Source organism: Aegilops tauschii, chromosome 5 (assembly GCF_002575655.3).
Source record: "Aegilops tauschii subsp. strangulata cultivar AL8/78 chromosome 5, Aet v6.0, whole genome shotgun sequence".
NCBI classification, from domain to species: Eukaryota; Viridiplantae; Streptophyta; class Magnoliopsida; order Poales; family Poaceae; genus Aegilops; species Aegilops tauschii.
The window spans coordinates 443,270,483-443,290,210 of record NC_053039.3 but is presented as its reverse complement, the minus strand read 5'-3'; the positions used below and the strand labels follow the sequence as shown (position 1 = coordinate 443,290,210).

The window sequence follows — 19,728 nt, the reverse complement described above, 5'->3', positions numbered from 1 at the left end:
TTTTCCAAACGCTTGATTAACATTTTCAAACACTTTTTCAACAATTTTTCAAATCCTTGATTAACATTTTGGTATACATTATAAAAAATTCAACATTTTTGAATTTACACATTTAAAAGTTTCCAAATGCTTGATTTACATTTTGGAAATACTTGTTCAACATTTTACCAAATGCTTGATTAACCTTTTCATATACATTATCAAATATTTTCATCATTTTTTAGTACATGGTCAATATTTTTTTCTATATGCATTTAACATTTTCCAAACGCTTGCTTGTTCAACATTTTTTCAAGTGCTTGATTAACATTTTGATATACATGATAAAAATATCATCATTTTTTGATACATGGTCAACATTTTTATATACACATCTAACATTTTTCCAAATGCTTGATTTGCATTTTTTTTCAATACTTGTTCATAAATGTGAGTCGGCTGAAAATTCGATTTGGGTTAGTCGTTTTTGCTAGAAGAAAGGACGCACCGGAGGGGATGAAGAAACCATCGCGGCTGGGGGTGGGGGGGGGCTCGTCGGAGAAGCTTCCCCATGATCGATCTTAGGGTGGGGCTGGGGGCGGAAGAACGGCGGTGGTGCAAGTTCGCCGAAGAAAAAACCGGCGAGGCCCGGGGCTAGAGGGATGGCAGGGGGCGGCGACAAAACCAACGGTGGGAAGAGGTTGAGGGGAGGGTGGTGCAGCGAGGCGGTCACAGGCGGCGGCAGCACACAGCTCGCCTGGTGGCAGCATGTGGCAGGAGGAGGAAGAAGATACGATCTGCAAAACGTATGGAGGAAAAAGACATAATCTGGGTCATTCGCTTTCCATCTAACGCTTTAAACTGATCCAGTCCAAATTGACTGACCCAAATAAAAAATTCACTCGACTGACTCCTAGCCATTCCCATACTTGTTCAACATTTTTTTTCAATTGCTTGACTAACCTGTTCATATGCATGACTATTTTTTTGTCATTTTTAATACATGGTCAACATTTTTTCTATACACATTTAATATTCTCCAAATGCATGATATATATTTTTCAAATACTTGTTCAACATTTTTTTTAAATTCTTGGTTAACTTTTTTATATACATTATGAAACTTTTTCATCTTTTTTTAACACATGGTTAACATTTTTTTTCTATACACATTTAACATTTCCCAAATGCTTGATTAATATTTTCCAAATAATTTTTCAACATTTTTTCGAATGCTTGATTAACATTTTTATATACATGATAATAAATTCAAAATTTTGCTAATACATGGTGAACACTTTTTCTATACACATTTAACATTTCCCAAATGTTTGATTAAATTTTTTTAAATAATTTTTAAAATTTTATTTCAAATGCTTATTAACATTTTTATATAGAATATCATTTTCTAATAGATGGTCAACATTTATTCTATATACATTTAACATTTTTCAAATAATTGTTCAATATTGTTTTTTCAAATACTTGATTAACATTTTTATACACATGATAAAAAAATTCATAATTTTTTAATACACAGTCAACATTTTTTCTATACAAATTTACCATTTCCCAAATGCGTGATTAACATATTTCAAATATTTTTTCAAGATTTTTGTTTAAATGCTTGATTAACATTTTTATATACATGATAAAAAAATCCTTCATTTTTTAACACATGATCAACAATTTTTCTATACACGTTCAACATTTTTTCGAATGTTTTATTAATATTTTTCAAATACTTATTCAAAAAATTAAAATATATAGAATATTTGAAAGATTTAAAAAAGTAAAAACATAAAGTAAAAAACGAAAACATAAAACATAAAAAAAACAGGTTAAAGAGGTTGTGGCCTCCCGCGCGCATGGGCTGGCTCATCTCACTCGCCTCTTTAGCGAGTCGAAAGCTAGACCTGCTGAATGCGAGATATAGGGGCTCTCATTGAACAGTAAAGTGCAACGTATTCCCTAAAGTTGTAAGCTGGTGGGCTCACAAAATCAAAATAAAAAATAAATAACAAGTCGCCTTCTTTTAGGAGGTGACCAAGATCGCAAAGGCAAATCAATAGCATTGTCCATAGTCTTGCTAAAAACAACTTTATCATACAGGGCCTCCTATACAACGCTTAAGCGCCAAACTGCTGGTCCAGCACACATGGGCGGCCACATGGGTCGTGGCCCAATAAATTCACCCATCCACTCACGCTCGCTAGTTTGTCTGCGTGCACACTTGTTTTCTTTTGGCTCTTTTTTGGAAGTTGCTTCTAATCTGTCTTGGGCAAACGAAGCTAGATGAGCTGGCCCGGCCAAGCACGCTAACTACAAAGGCCATGCCGGCCGGCATGCGTGCTGTGCTCCATGACCTAGGCACGACATAGCAAGGAAACGGGCCGCCTCACTGGCGCATTTAGCCCAGCAACCCACCTATTTTTTTGCAGCTTGGGGCCTCTTTTGGGTTGTTTTGAGGCTAATATATGAAAAAAGCTAAAAAAGAAGTAAATGGACTGACAGGCCGGCTAACGTGCCGGCCTGCTTGGACCTGCCCAGATGGCCGCCTTCGGTCTGAGGGTTGATTTTTTTCCTGTTATTCTTTTTGTGAATTCCAATAACGTGCACCAATTTTTAAATAATTCTCCATGGGTTCAAAAAATGTAGTCAAATACAAAAAAATATTCGTCAACTAGGAAAAAGGTACAAATTGGAAAAATGTTCACGAACTCAAAATATTTGCAAATTTGAAACAATATTCATTGATCCAAAAAATATTTGCGTTTAAAAAAAAAGGTTCATGAATTCGACAAAAAAGTTTATGAATTTGAAGCCATCACAAATTTGAAAAATGTTAGTTATTTTGAAATAAGTGATGAATACAAAAAAATATTCAAGAATTCGAAATATATTCCAATTTTCTTTAAATAATCATGAAATATTTTTTTTTTGAAAAATGGCGAGAACTTAAAAAATGGTTGTGGATTCATAAAAAATGTTCACCGATTTGAAAAAAGTATATGAATTTTGATTTTTTTTAATTTAGAAAAAAATATTGGATAAGTAAAATACCATAAAGAAACCGTCATGCTTTAAACCGAGATATAATCACACATATCACTGTAAATGTAGCCCAACTACATGCTATTTGTTCGTTCTTACGATAGTTATGCCAACTACAAGCAAAAAAATTAAAAATAAAAACAACCCAAGCCACAACCTTTGTACGAAAAAGCAGCCCAAAAAATGGTAGACATGAAAACTGACCATCCTTTTTTTTGAAAACTCCAGATCCCTTATGGAAGTTTTACGAAACATCCAAAATATAACAAAAATTACATCAAGATATTTAGACCACCAGATGACTAGTAATACCACCAGATGACTAGTAATACCACCAGAACGAGCCGCCGCCGCGTCACTGTCGCCACTCTCCTATTGGAGCCGGCCAGACCTTATCGATGACGGTCGGGAAATTTTCATGCACATGCCATTAAGGACCAATGCCCTGGAGCTGCAATTGTCGTCGTTGAACACTTGAATCGACCCAAAGTGTGTGACACCATAACTCGCCGTCGCACATGATCGACGAGAGACGCTAAACTCACCGTCCCAAGGGGACGACAGGAATCTACGCCGGAGCTCTATCGATTCCGTCCAGATGGACAAATTCGAGGAGGATGAGAGCTCGAAAGACCAACTCGACGAAGAAGTATCGCCATCCGCCCAAACGTGAGAGGGATAAAAAACCCTAACCTAAACAGCCAGAGTACAGGCACCGGGATTCTCCTCCCCGCCACCAGTTGCCAGAACGACGGACAAAGGGGAAGCGAATCCACGGACTCGCTAGTGGTGTTTGGTGAGGAGTTGTAAACCCTGGCCGCCGCTAGGAGAAAGGACGAGAGTTGGTAGTTATGTCGACTATCGTACTAAATTTGTTCCTCGCTAGGAAAACAGGCCACGGGAACATGGAAATAGGCTTAACACAAAATGGATGACATGAGCCATCCGAGACTTGGCTATTGAGCGTTTGACAAACCCTTCAAGTATTATCTCCCAATTCATTTGCAAGTTGTGCACAAATAACAAATTCAAACATTTTCTCAAAAATATTTTGTTATTCTATTTTCACTCTTTTTTCATCTAAACCAAGAATGAATGAATTTTCCGACATAAATTTGCTGCCATATGACTCACTCTAATGTCGTTGTGTGTGTGTGTGTGTGTGGTGATGGTGGTGGTGGTGGTGGTGTCGTCATTGTCCCTCCCTCATCAGAGCTGGGCAAAACTTGTTGTAGTAGCTAGTCAGAAAGTCGTCGTGCTAAGTTCAGCTCTGGATTTATGGATTTTTTAGAAAAGTTTCTTGAGATCATATTTTATGGATTTTTAAAAAGTTTCTAACCCAGTTGTGAACTTTAAAAATAAAGGGAGGTGTGCTCCCTCGACACAAAAAATCCACACTCGTATTCCGTTCAGTTGGGAATATCCAAAGCGGGGCCCATATGTCATCCCCAGCGAAACACCCAGAGGAGAAAAATATCTCTCCCGGATCAAGTTAAGTTGGAGCACGATGGCGACGACCGCATCGTGTCCTCCTCCTTCCGTTCTCCTCCCCATTCGCACCACCACCGCCGGAGCGCGGTTGACTTCCTCCCACGGTAGCAGAGCCGGCCACGCGGTCACCACCACCGGCGGAGCCGCGCACGCACGACCACCGCTGCCAATGGGGATGGCGAGGGCCCTGCTGCCGCAGCGCGCGCCGCTGCTCCGGCGGCTCCTCATGGCCGGCGCGCTGGCCGCCTCCTGCACCTGCTTCCTCCTCGTCCTCCAGGCGCAGGCCTCCGTCCCGCCGCGCTACGACGGGTTCGCCTACGGGGTCGGGGCCGCCGCCTGGAAGGACGCCGTCCTCGTCGAGGCCTTCCTCGACCCGCTCTGCCCCGACAGCCGCGATGCCTGGCACCCGCTCCGGCTCGCCGTCGAGCGCTACTCCCCGATGGTCTCCCTCATCGTCCATCCCTTCCCTCTCCCGTAAGATCGCGCCGCGCATCCGCTCCTTTGGGTCCTCTCTCCCCATCTGCTTCTAGCGGCTGCTGCTCTGATTCTCTGTGCTCCACACTATGTGGACTGTATCTTAGTGAAAAAAAAATAGCGCATTTGAGCAGTCTCCGACCGCACGGTTACATGGGACTGTCTCCTGAGATTGCGAATTCAGGCGATTGAAGTCTCATCTGAGTATGAGTAGCCTGAGTGAGCCAGCAAGTGATTCCATTAGTTATAACTTGGTAACTTCCGGGAATGGAAAATTTGTGGGACTGTCCTTGGATCCATGGGAGAAGGCTAGAGTTACAGTAAGATTACAGAGAGGTATATAGCCACTGATTAGATATGGTAGAAGGGATTGTGAATGGTTGTCAGATATTTCTGGAGATGAGGTATAGCCAATAGTCCTGGCATTGACACTCTATAATTTGAGAATTGGATTGGATCTTCCCTAGTATCTGGCCCTGTTTCATCGGCCCTTTATGGCTTTATCGATTTAGATGTGTGCTATTTGGTTCAGATTTTGGTCCTGTTGGTCTCTGCGATATTTATACTGAACTTGAACATGTAAAATTTCATTGGCTGGCGTCAGACACAAAAGATAGTGTGCTTGGCCTTGCATTTTCACTTGATAGAATCTGGCACTGATGTGATTCTTATAGCAGAAGGTGCTATGCACCTCATTCTAACACCATTTTACTGTGCTGCAAAACTGCAGGTACCACACCTATTCATACCATGCCTGCCGTGCGCTTCATATAGCTAACAAGTTGAATTCGTCATCAACCTATCCGTTGCTGGAGCTGTTCTTCAAGAATCAGGTCCGTTGCATTCTTTAGTTTAACCCGTAACCTTTTGTTATGATACTTCCATCATTGCAACTTCTATGTTGGTTTATCATTTACCTATGCAATTTCTTTTTCCATAAATGGGTAATGATGCTTCTCCAGGGGTGTGTCATCAAATACTTCATGATTTCAAAATTTAAAGTTGCATAACCAATTATCAGCATTTCCTTTTGTGGTTTTTTGGTATCCATGCGTGTTATTTTATTTTATGATATGCCATACTCTGTTTCATCAAGGAATCATAGTCAAGTAATAAATAGGTATATAAGTGCATGCTTTACGTGGGTTTGCACATCCGTGTGCTCCAGGGTTTGCCAATATGTGTGCAAAACGCATATGAGAACCTTCAAAGCTTTTGCTCTGTTTGCTAATATCATGGAGTGTGGCCTTGCACATCCGTGTGCTGCAGGGTTTGCCAATATGTGTGCAGAACACATATGAGAACCTCTAAAGTTTTTGCTCAGTTTGTCAATATAGCTTTTGCTCTGTTTGCTAATATCATGGAGTGGTGGCCTTGCACATCCGTGTGCTGCGGGTTTGCCAATATGTGTGCAGAACACATATGAGAACGTCTAAAGTTTTTGCTCAGTTTGTCAATATCCTGGAGCGCCTGACCGATGATTTAGCATTGTCATGCTTGCTTGGCAGATTCTGTCAGAAACCGATTAGAACCTGGAAACCAGTTTTAGGATCTACGAAGTAGTCTTACAAAATCAAGGTTTAAGCCAAACTGGAACACCGCAAATAGCAAAAACACAAGCCAGCCAAACATCCACCTTGCCTGTCCTGACAAGCAAGAAGGCAAGCGAAACAGAATACCACATCAGGAGCACTAGAGTTGTGCACGCAGTGGCAGAGTACTTGGCCGCCATCCTTTTCTGTCTCATACAACTCTTGCTAACACATCTCGAAATCGACACACATGCAGGGAAAATTCTCCAACCGCGCGACATCGTCAATCTCGAGCACTGCTGTGACCGGTGAGATATCAAAGATGGCGGCCCAGGCGGTCGGCAATTCAGTCTCCGAGTTCCAGTCGGGCTTCAGCGACATGAGGTCAGACATGGCAGCGAGGGTTTCTTTCAAGGTCAGCATTACTTGTCGCATCGAGTACACTGTTAGAAATTCTAGCTTCAAGCATCTTTTCTCGAATCATTTGTTGTCGCTACCATTGGATAAAACCTGTCTGAACTACGGATCCATTGCTGCGTTCTTATCAGTATGGGTGCACGCGAGGGGTGGCCGGCGCGCCGTTCTTCTTCGTGAACGGCTTCCTCCAGCCGGGAGGCGGGTCGCCCATCGACTTCAGCACGTGGACCAGCATCCTGGAGCCCCTCGTCGCGCATCACGGGCAGACCATCGAGATGCTCACTTCGGTGTAATGTAAGCATTTCAAGTCAAGCGCCTTTTATATGTTGGAACCAAAAGATGGCTATTGTACAGACAGCAGCCCTGTGTGTGTAAACCGGTCGACAGTATTTTGTTCTTCTGTGGAACCCCGCGCCCAGATGAAAACACTGTATACTCTTGTTTCGTTTTGGACGTAGATTGATGGGAAATCAGTTTCGTTTTCGGTGTTGCTAATGGTCGGTCAATCAGCTGTTCAAGTTTTCAGTGCCACCTCGGGCTTATGGTTTGCTTTGGGTCTTGTTCTCTCCGTCAGTCTGTCGCGCGCTCATTCGAAGTGTAGGGCCGAGTTGTTCCCTGATGGAACCTGAACCGGACCATCAAGAATGCAGGCCTTTTGCCATCGCCTCCGAGGATCTGACCGTGGCTGGTGCCTGTCCGTCCACGGGCACCGACCGGCGAGTGTGGCGTGGCCGACGGGCGCTACCATATCGTATCAGCGTCGTCGCCGGTTTTCACGATAGGACGTACTGTAGGTGGCACGGCCGATGGCGACGGAGGATTCTTACACGCGAGGCAGGCAGGCTAGGCAACCATCGTTTCGCCGGGGTTCATGTGTCGCGCTGGGGTCCGTCCGCGCGGAGGTGAGTGTAGGAGACCAGTGCTGGTTAAGATGGTGGTTCTCGGGTCAAAATCCCGTTCGCCTCCTCCTCCCCTCTCATCCTATCCAGCATCATCATCCCGGTTCGCAAGATCGGATTCTGCCTTTTCTTTCTCGGTATAAATGTTAAAAATCTTGCATCAGAATTTTAACGATTCCGCCTTGAACGCCCAGATTTGTCATGCGCAAACAGATAAATTTCCATACTTGTGTGGAACGATTTTGTTGTTTTGCATCGTTGTGTAGAAGGATTTTGTCAGGCCCGCACCTTCAGTTACAAGTGTTCTGCATCTTCAGTTAACGAACGGCTACAATTCCAGTCATCGCCATCGATCCAACGGCTCGCGAGGCTCGCCGTATCACTGTACCGTTTTTGTTGTAACTGTAGCGTTTCTATTCTGTTACTGTAGCTGTCATCCATTGCCGGCTCAGCTATAAAGCTAGCGGCCCCCGTCTGTAAGAGGCATGCTATTATTCGAAGAATTCTCTCTATGATACAATCATACATCTTACAGTAATACAAACCCTAGTTTGCAGCTACTTTCCCCTTTCTCTCTCGCGAGATCTGTTAGGTTCTAGCTCGATTCCGCCCTTGAATTCCCTTGGGGTGTGACAATTGGTGTCATGAGCATAGGTTTTCCTCGGCGGCGCGACAGATCGGAGCTGCGACGATGATTTCCCACCCTTCCCTCCCTTTCTCGTCGGCGGCGGCAGTGTCGGTGGCATTGGTGGCGGAGTAGGCGGCGCTGGCGGCGGTAGACCCATTCGACGGCAGCTCGTCGAGCTCGATTGGTTGTTTGAGCACACTGCTCACTCAGTAAAATCCCAGGTCGTGCGGCGTGTGGTGCTGTTCCGGTGGCGATCTCGATCGGCGGCGGCAGGGTAAGCGGTCAGATCCGGTTCCCGGTTAGTCCTGGAGGTAAAATTCCCTTCTGAACGACTTCACCAAGATGGGGCGCGGGAAGGCCAGCCTCGACTAATCTGAGGTAGCTGAACTTCTAGCCATGAAAGGAGAATTTCTGCAGCACCGTGACGAGACCGCAGAGCTTCGAGGCGAAGTCGATGACCTGCGCAAGAATGTACACGGCATCGGCCTCAAACAGGATACCATGGTCTCAGTAATGGACGGGGTCCAGAAGGCTGTCTCATCTCTGAATACACAGCTCGCGACCATGGCAGATGTGCTCAAATCCCTGACAATTGCAGATGCGTCGACATCGACACAACCGGTCCAACTAGCTACTGAACAACAGCTAGCGAACAAAGAAACAAACGCACCAGAGGACAGACCACTCACGGAGGAGCTACGGAAACGTCTGGCACTCGAGCAGGCCAAAACCCGTCATGTTGCTCCCCAGATCCCTCCTAATCTGGCACCGATCCAAGTCCCTAGGCCTTCTGTTCCTCCTGGCTACGGTGCTAGTACTGTTCTCGATGTTCCTTCTGGAAATGCCACACCTACAGTGGCCTACAAAACTGCTCGCACACCCAGCTTCCACAACTTTCAACCCCCTGTAGTGCGCCAAAATTGGGAGGATTTTCAGAAACAGTACGAGCACGTAATGCGAACTCAATTCCTGACCAAGGGCCCTCGCATGGATTTCCCACGCTTTGATGGTGAAAACCCAGCTGGTTGGATTCGCCAGTGCGACAAATACTTTCAGATGGCAGGTGCAACAGCAGAATTCAAGGTCAGTCTTGCTCAACTGTATGTTGTGGGGAAGGCAGATGTTTGGCTGCGTCGCTCGGGCATACTCAAAAAGCAACTAACCTGGGCACAATTCTGTGAGGAAATTCTCCGACGGTTCTCATCCGCAAGTTCTTATGACCCGACGGAGAAATTTACCAATGTGAAACAGAACACACTCACAGTGTGTGAATACACGGATCAATTTGAAGAACTGACGGCAGAAGTACAAGCTGAAAACCCAATAATGGATGAAAGTTGGTTTATCAAGTGCTATGTAAATGGACTTCGCTCTCAGATCAAGTTTCAAGTGCGGCCATTGAGGCCTTCATCATTAACTGATGCTTACTGGTTGGCAGTGTACTTAGGAAAGGGAATACCTGAGAAAAAGTCCTATAGCACATATTCAAGCACTGGCAAGAGCTCTGGGAGCTATCAGAAAACTCACACTGCTCCATCTGACAAAGCCACTGAGCCCAAACCAGCAGTTGTTAATCAAAGGGCAAGAGAACCTGGCAAATGCTGGAGATGTGGAGATGTGTGGTTTCATGGACACAAATGTAAACTAGCACCTGTATTAAATGTACTCATTGGTGAAGAACCTACTGAGCAACAGAAATAACAAGAAGTTTTAGAAGAACCTGAATTGGAGGAACAACCAGTGACTGAAGAACACTGCATGACAATATCTGCACAAGCTATGCAATCTGACCAAGGTTGTTAGAATCATGATTCTGTTATACGATTCTACGACTTTACGATCCAAGGTAGCCCCTATGATTCTACGATTTTAGTTCTTGAAATCTACGTTTCTACAATCTTTATTGTGAAGATTCTATGATTTTTGATCCTACCATCAAAGCTCCGATCCGATTCAAAATCGCGATTCTGACAACCTTGAATCTGATAATGTCAACACTATATCCATCCTGGTCTAGATTGGGGGAAAACAGGGAATTGCTTTAGTAGACTCAGGCAGCAACTCCACCTTCATTAGTCTCAAATTTGCACTGACTACTACTTGCACAATACTCAAAGACACCTCAAGAGCAGTCACTGTAGCTGGAGGAGGAACACTGTGGTCTGGCTCTTTTGTTCCTACAACCACTTTCAGGGTAGGCAACACAAAATTTGAACAACAGTTCAGAGTACTAGACCTCCCTGGTCATGATATGGTGCTGGGCAGTGATTGGATGGCCAGGCATAGCCCTGTTTCCTTTCACTACAATCCAAGGCAGATTACAGTCATGCAAGAGAAACTCACTTCGGTCACTATCATGGCTTGTGACACCTTAGCAGATGCTACTTCCATTGAAGCTGCTGAAGTGGATAAGCTTCTGTCAGCAGGAGCCCCTGGCTATGTGTTGCAACTAATCAGAGATACCACTATGAAAAAACCTGACAACAACTCTGTCCCTCCACCTGTGGAAGAGATTATACAACAGTTTCCTAAAGTTTTTCAAGAACCAAAGGGCTTACCTCCCAAGAGATCACATGATCATAAAATCCCATTAAAGGAACAAGCAAAACCACCTAATTCGAGACCTTACAGAGTGCCCCATATGCAAAAGAATGAGCTAGAAAGGCAAATTGATGCTATGCTCAGAGATAAGATTATAAGAGCCAGTGAAAGTCCCTACTCCTCCGCAGAAATCTTGGTCATGAAGAAAGATGGCACCTGGAGAATGTGCATGTTGGGAATCGTAGCATAATTTAAAATTTTCCTACGCTCACCAAGATGCATCTATGGAGTCTACTAGCAACGAGGGGAAAGGAGTGCATCTACATACCCTTGTAGATCGCGAGCGGAAGCGTTCCAATGAACGTGGATGACGGAGTCGTACTCGCCGTGATCCAAATCACCGATGACCGAGTGCCGAATGGACGGCACCTCCGCGTTCAACACACGTACGGTGCAGCGACGTCTCCTCCTTCTTGATCCAGCAAGGGGGGAGGAGAGGTTGATGGAGATCCAACAGCACGACGGCATGGTGGTGGATGTAGCGGGTCTCCGGCAGGGCTTCGCCAAGCTTCTGCGAGAGAGAGAGAGGTGTTGCAGGGGAGGAGGGAGGCGCCCAAGGCTTAGATGTTGCTGCCGTCCCTTCCCCCCACTATATATAGGGCCAAGGAGAGGGGGGGGGGGCGCAGCCTTGCCCCTTCCTCCAAGGAAGGGTGCGGCCAGGGGGGAGTCCTTCCCCCCCAAGGCACCTCGGAGGTGCCTTCCCCCTTTAGGACTCTCCCTTTTTTCTTATCTCTTGCGCATGGGCCTCTTGGGGCTGGTGCCCTTGGCCCATATAGGCCAAGGCGCACCCCTTACAGCCCATGTGGCCCCCCGGGGCTGGTGGACCCCCTTGGTGGACCCCCGGACCCCTTTCGGCACTCCCGGTACAATACCGATAAAGTGCGAAACTTTTCCGGCGACCAAAATAAGACTTCCCATATATAAATCTTTACCTCCGGACCATTCCGGAACCTCTCGTGACGTCCGGGATCTCATCCGGGACTCCGAACAACTTTCGGGTTTCCGCATACATATATCTCTACAACCCTAGCGTCACCGGGCCTTAAGTGTGTAGACCCTACGGGTTCGGGAGACATGCAGACATGACCGAGACGCCTCTCCGGTCAATAACCAACAGCGGGATCTGGATACCCATGTTGGCTCCCACATGTTCCTCGATGATCTCATCGGATGAACCACGATGTCGAGGATTCAATCAATCCCGTATACAATTCCCTTTGTCTACCGGTATGTTACTTGCCCGAGATTCGATCGTCGGTATCCCTATACCTTGTTCAATCTCGTTACTGGCAAGTCTCTTTACTCGTTCCGTAACTCACATCATCCCGTGATCAAATCCTTGGTCACATTGTGCACATTATGATGATGTCCTACCGAGTGGGCCCAGAGATACCTCTCCGTTTACACGGAGTGACAAATCCCAGTCTCGATTCGTGCCAACCCAACAGACACTTTCGGAGATACCTGTAGTGCACCTTTATAGTCACCCAGTTACGTTGTGACGTTTGGTACACCCAAAGCATTCCTACGGTATCCGGGAGTTGCACGATCTCATGGTCTAAGGAAAAGATACTTGACATTGGAAAAGCTCTAGCAAACGAAACTACACGATCTTTTATGCTATGCTTAAGTTGGGTCTTGTCCATCACATCATTCTCCTAATGATGTGATCCCGTTATCAATGACATCCAATGTCCATAGTCAGGAAACCATGACTATCTGTTGGTCAACGAGCTAGTCAACTAGAGGCTTACTAGGGACAGGTTGTGGTCTATGTATTCACACATGTATTACGATTTCCGGACAATACAATTATAGCATGAATAATAGACAATTACCATGAACAAAGAAATATAATAATAACCATTTATTATTGCCTCTAGGGCATATTTCCAACAGTCTCCCACTTGCACTAGAGTCAATAATCTAGTTCACATCACCATGTGATTAACACTCACTGGTCACATCACCATGTGACCAACATCTAAAGAGTTTACTAGAGCCAACGATCTAGTTCACATCACTATGTGATTATCACTCAATGTGTTCTGGTTTGGTCATGTTATGCTCGTGAGAGAGGTTATTAGTCAACGGGTCTGAACCTTTCAGAACCGTGTGCTTTATGAATATCTATGTCATCTTGTGGATGCTACCACGCGCTATTTGGAGCCATTTCAAATAATTGCTCTACTATACGAATCCGGTTTACTACTCAGAGTCATCCGGATTAGTGTCAAAGTTCGCATCGACGTAACCCTTTACGACGAACTCCTTTCCATCTCCATAATCGAGAAAATTCCTTAATCCACTAGGTGCTAAGGATAAGTTCGACCGCTGTCATGAGATCCTTTCCCGGATCACCATTGTACCCTCTTGACCAACTCATGGCAAGGCACACTACATGTGCGGTACACAGCATAGCATACTATAGAGCCTATGTCTAAAGCATAGGGGACGACCTTCGTCCTTTCTCTATCTTCTGCTGTGGTCAGGTCTTGAATCTCACTCAATACTCACACCTTGTAACCCAGCCAAGAACTCCTTCTTTGCTGATCTATTTTTGAACTCTTTCAAAATCATGTCAAGGTGTGCTGTCTATTTAAAGTATCATCAGGCGTCTTGATCTATCTCCATGGATCTTGATGCCCAATATGTAAGTAGCTTTATCCAGGTCTTCTTTTGAAAAACTCCTTTCAAACAACCCTTTATGCTTTCCAGAAATTTTACATCATTTCGGATCAACAATATGTCATTCACATATACTCATCAGGAATGTTGTAGCGCTCCCACTCACTTTATTGTAAATACAAGTTTCTAACAAACTTTGTATAAACCCAAAAACTTTGATCACCCCATCAAAGCGTATATTCTGACTCCGAGATGCTTGCTCTAATCCATGGAAGGATCGCTGGAGCTAGCATACCTTTTAGCATCCTTAGGATGGACAAAACCTTTCTGATTGTATCACATACAACCTTTCCTCACGAAAACTGGTAAGGAAACTTGTTTTGACATCCATCTGCCAGATTTCATAAATGTAGCTAATGCTAACATGATTCCGACGGACCTAAGCATCGCTACGGATGAGAAAAACTCATTGTAGTCAACTCCTTGAACTTGTGAAAATACTCTTTGCCACAAGTCGAGCTTCATAGACGGTAACTTTACCGTCCATGTCCGTCTTCTTCTTAAAGATCCATTTATCTCAATGGCTTGCCGATCATCGGGCAAGTTCACCAAAGTCCATGCTTTGTTCTGATACATGGATTCTATCTCGGATTTCATGGCCTCGAGCCATTCGTCGGAATATGGGCCCACCATTGCTTCTCCATAGCTCGTAGGTTCATTGTTGTCTAGCAACATGACTTCCAAGACAGGATCACGCATTACTCTGAAGTAGTGCGCATCCTCGTCGTCCTACGAGGTTTGGTAGTGACTTGATCCGAAGTTTCATGATCACTATCATAAGCTTCCACTTCAATTGGTGTAGGTGCCACAGGAACAACTTCCTGTGCGCTGCTACACACTAGTTGAAGCGACGGTTCAATAACCTTATCAAGTCTCCACCATCCTCCCACTCAATTCTTTCGAGAGAAACTTTTCCTCGAGAAAGGACTCGTTTCTAGAAGCAATTACTTTTGCTTCCAGATCTGAAATGGGAGGTATACCCAACTATTTTTGGGTATTCTATGAAGATGCATTTATCCGCTTTGGGTTCGAGCTTATCAGCCTGAAACTTTTTCACATAAGCATCGCAGCCCCAAACTTTTAAGAAACGACAACTTAGGTTTCTATAAACGGTGTCGTCTCAACGGAATTGCGTGGTGCCCCTTTTAAAGTGAATGCGGTTGTCTCTAATGCCTAACCCATAAACGATAGTGGTAATTTGATAAGAAACATCATGGTATGCACCACATCCAATAGGGTGCAGTTATGATGTTCGGACACACCATCACACTATGGTGTTCCAGGCGATATTAATTGTGAAACACTTTCCACAATGTCTCAATTGTGTGCCAAACTCGTATCTCAGATACTCATCTCTATGATCATATCACAGACATTTTATCCTCTTGTCACGACGATCTTCAACTTCACTCTGATATTACTTGAACCTTTCAATAATTCAGACTAGTGTTTCATCAAGTAAATACACTCAGCATCTACTCAAATCATCTGTGAAGTAAGAACATAACGATGTCCACTGCATGCCTCAGCACTCATTGGACTGCATACATCAAAATGTATTACTTCCAATAAGTTGCTCTCTTGTTCCATCTTACTGAAAACGAGGACTTTCAGTCATCTTGCCCATGTGGTATGATTTGCATGTCTCAAGTGATTCATAATCAAGTGAGTCTAAACGATCCATCTGTATGGAGTTTCTTCATGCATATATACCAATAGACATGGTTCGCATGTCTCAATCTTTTCAAAATGAGTGAGTCCAAAGATCCATCCACATGGAGCTTCTTCATGCGTTCTATACCAATATGACTCAAGTGGCAGTGCCACAAGTATGTGGTACTATCATTACTATCTTATATCTTTTTGGCATGAACATGTGTATCACTACGATCGAGATTCATTTTAGGTGCAAGACCATTGAAGGTATTATTCAAATAAACAGAGTAACCATTATTCTCCTTAAATGAATAACCGTTTTGCGGTAAACATAATCCAATCATGTTCAGCGCAAACACCAAATCTCGATGGTAGAGGGAGCATGCGATGCTTGATCACATCAACCTTGGAAACACTTCCAACACATATCGTCATCTCACCTTTAGCTAGTCTCCATTTATTCCGCAGCTTTTATTTCGAGTTACTAACACTTAGCAATCGAACCAGTATCTAATACCCTGGTGCTGCTAGGAGTACTAGTAAAGTACACATTCATATAACGTATATCCAATATACTTTGTCGACCTTGCCTGCCTTCTCATCTACCAAGTATCTAGGGTAGTACTGCTTCAGTGACCGTTCCTCTCATTACAGAAGCACTTAGTCTCGGGTTTGGGTTCAACCTTGGGATTCTTCACTAGAGCAGCAAACGACTTGCTGTTTCATGAAGTATCCCTTTTGCCCTTGCCCTTCTTAAACTAGTGGTTTTACTAACCATCAACAATTGATGCTCCTTCTTGATTTCTACTCTCGCGGTGTCAAACATCGCGAATAGCTCAAGGATCATCATAACTATCCTTGATATGTTATAGTTCATCACGAAGCTCTACTAGCTTGGTGGCAGTGACTATGGAGAACTATCACTATCTCATCTGGGAGATTAACTCCCACTCGATTCAAGCGATTGTGGCACTCAGACAATCTGAGCACACGCTCAACGATTGAGCTTTTCTCCCTTAGTTTGTAGGCTTAAGAAACTTGTCAGAGGTCTCATACCTCTTGACGTGGGCACTAGTCTGAAATCCCAATTTCAGTCTTCGGAACATCTCACATGTTCTGCGACGTTTCAGAAACGTCTTTGGTGCCACAATTCTAAACCGCACCGAACTATCACATAGTTATCAAAACGTGTATGTCAGATGTTTTGTAACATCTACAGACGACGCTGAGGTTCAGCACACCGAGCGGTGCATTAAGGACATAAGCCTTCTGTGCAGCAATGAGGACAATCCTCAGTTTACGGACCCAGTCCGCATAATTGCTACTACCAACTTTCAACTAAATTTTCTCTAGGAACATATCTTAACCAGTAGAACTAAAGCGCAAGCCATGACATAATTTGCAAATACTTTTTGACTATGTTCATGATAATGAAGTTCATCTGATTATGAACTCCCACTCAGATAGACATCCCTCTAGTCATCTAAGTGAAACATGATCCGAGTTCAACTAGGTCGTGTCCGATCATCACGTGAGACGGACTAGTCAAGATCGGTGAACATCTCCATGTTGATCGTATCTTCTATACGACTCATGCTCGACCTTTCGGTCCTCCGTGTTCCGAGGCCATGTCTGTACATGCTAGGCTCGTCAAGTCAACCTAAGTGTATTGCATGTGTTCCGAGGCCATGTCTGTACATGCTAGGCTCGTCAACACCCGTTGTATTCGAACGTAAGAATCTATCACACCCGATCATCACGTGGTGCTTCGAAACGACGAACCTTCGCAACGGTGCACAGTTAGGGTGAACACTTTCTTGAAATTATTATAAGGGATCATCCTACTTGCTACCGTCGTTCTAAGCAAATAAGATGCAAAAACATGATAAACATCACATGCAATCAAATAGTGACATGATATGGCCAATATCATCATGCTCCTTTGATCTCCATCTTCGGGGCACCATGATCATCTTTGTCACCGGCATGACACCATGATCTCCATCATCATGATCTCCATCATTGTGTCTTCATGAAGTCGTCACGCCAATGATTACTTCTACTTCTATGGCTAACGCGTTTAGCAATAAAGTAAAGTAATTTACATGGCGTTATTCAATGACACGCAGGTCATACAAAATAATAAAGACAACTCCTATGGCTCCTGCCGGTTGTCATTGTCATCGACATGCAAGTCGTGATTCTTATTACAAGAATATGATCAATCTCATACATCACATATATCATTCATCACATCTTCTGGCCATATCACATCACATAGCACTTGCTGCAAAAACAAGTTAGACGTCCTCTAATTGTTGTTGCAAGTTTTTACGTGGTTTGTAGGTTTCTAGCAAGAACGTTTCTTACCTACGTATGACCACAACGTGATTTGCCAATTTCTATTTACCCTTCATAAAGACCCTTTTCATCGAATCTGTTCCGACTAAAGTAGGAGAGACAGACACCCGCTAGCCACCTTATGCATCTAGTGCATGTCAGTCGGTGGAACCTGTCTCACGTAAGAGTATGTGTAAGGTCGGTCCGGGCCGCTTCATCCTACAATGCCGCCGAAACAAGAAAAGACTAGTAGCGGCAAGAAGAATTGGCAAACTCAACGCCCACAACTACTTTGTGTTCTACTCGTGCATAGTAACTACGCATAGACCTGGCTCATGATGCCACTGTTGGGAATCGTAGCATAATTTAAAATTTTCCTACGCTCACCAAGATGCATCTATGGAGTCTACTAGCAACGAGGGGAAAGGAGTGCATCTACATACCCTTGTAGATCGCGAGCGGAAGCGTTCCAATGAACGTGGATGACGGAGTCGTACTCGCCGTGATCCAAATCACCGATGACCGAGTGCCGAACGGACGGCACCTCCGCGTTCAACACACGTACGGTGCAGCGACGTCTCCTCCTTCTTGATCCAGCAAGGGGGGAGGAGAGGTTGATGGAGATCCAACAGCACGACGACGTGGTGGTGGATGTAGCGGGTCTCCGGCAGGGCTTCGCCAAGCTTCTGCGAGAGAGAGAGAGGTGTTGCAGGGGAGGAGGGAGGCGCCCAAGGCTTAGATGTTGCTGCCGTCCCTTCCCCCCACTATATATAGGGCCAAGGGAGAGGGGGGGGGGGCGCAGCCTTGCCCCTTCCTCCAAGGAAGGGTGCGGCCAGGGGGGAGTCCTTCCCCCCCAAGGCACCTCGGAGGTGCCTTCCCCCTTTAGGACTCTTCCTTTTTTCTTATCTCTTGCGCATGGGCCTCTTGGGGCTGGTGCCCTTGGCCCATATAGGCCAAGGCGCACCCCTTACAGCCCATGTGGCCCCCCGGGGCTGGTGGACCCCCTTGGTGGACCCCCGGACCCCTTTCGGCACTCCCGGTACAATACCGATAAAGTGCGAAACTTTTCCGGCGACCAAAATAAGACTTCCCATATATAAATCTTTACCTCCGGACCATTCCGGAACCTCTCGTGACGTCCGGGATCTCATCCGGGACTCCGAACAACTTTCGGGTTTCCGCATACATATATCTCTACAACCCTAGCGTCACCGGGCCTTAAGTGTGTAGACCCTACGGGTTCGGGAGACATGCAGACATGACCGAGACGCCTCTCCGGTCAATAACCAACAGCGGGATCTGGATACCCATGTTGGCTCCCACATGTTCCTCGATGATCTCATCGGATGAACCACGATGTCGAGGATTCAATCAATCCCGTATACAATTCCCTTTGTCTACCGGTATGTTACTTGCCCGAGATTCGATCGTCGGTATCCCTATACCTTGTTCAATCTCGTTACCGGCAAGTCTCTTTACTCGTTCCGTAACTCACATCATCCCGTGATCAAATCCTTGGTCACATTGTGCACATTATGATGATGTCCTACCAAGTGGGCCCAGAGATACCTCTCCGTTTACATGGAGTGACAAATCCCAGTCTCGATTCGTGCCAACCCAACAGACACTTTCGGAGATACCTGTAGTGCACCTTTATAGTCACCCAGTTACGTTGTGACGTTTGGTACACCCAAAGCATTCCTACGGTATCCGGGAGTTGCACGATCTCATGGTCTAAGGAAAAGATACTTGACATTGGAAAAGCTCTAGCAAACGAAACTACACGATCTTTTATGCTATGCTTAAGTTGGGTCTTGTCCATCACATCATTCTCCTAATGATGTGATCCCGTTATCAATGACATCCAATGTCCATAGTCAGGAAACCATGACTATCTGTTGGTCAACGAGCTAGTCAACTAGAGGCTTACTAGGGACAGGTTGTGGTCGATGTATTCACACATGTATTA

At 44.9% G+C, this 19,728-nt stretch overlaps 1 protein-coding gene across 1 annotated transcript; it reads left to right on the top strand.

The window, feature by feature from the left end:
* The first annotated feature begins 4,491 nt into the window (after positions 1 to 4,491).
* Positions 4,492 to 7,442, top strand: LOC109773414 (uncharacterized). Its single transcript, XM_020332105.4, has 4 exons — positions 4,492 to 4,998; positions 5,729 to 5,831; positions 6,787 to 6,945; positions 7,079 to 7,442. Exons 1-4 carry the CDS (start codon positions 4,541 to 4,543, stop codon positions 7,238 to 7,240), a joined length of 882 nt encoding a protein of 293 aa, XP_020187694.1. The 5' UTR covers positions 4,492 to 4,540; the 3' UTR covers positions 7,241 to 7,442.
* The last annotated feature ends 12,286 nt before the right edge of the window (positions 7,443 to 19,728 follow it).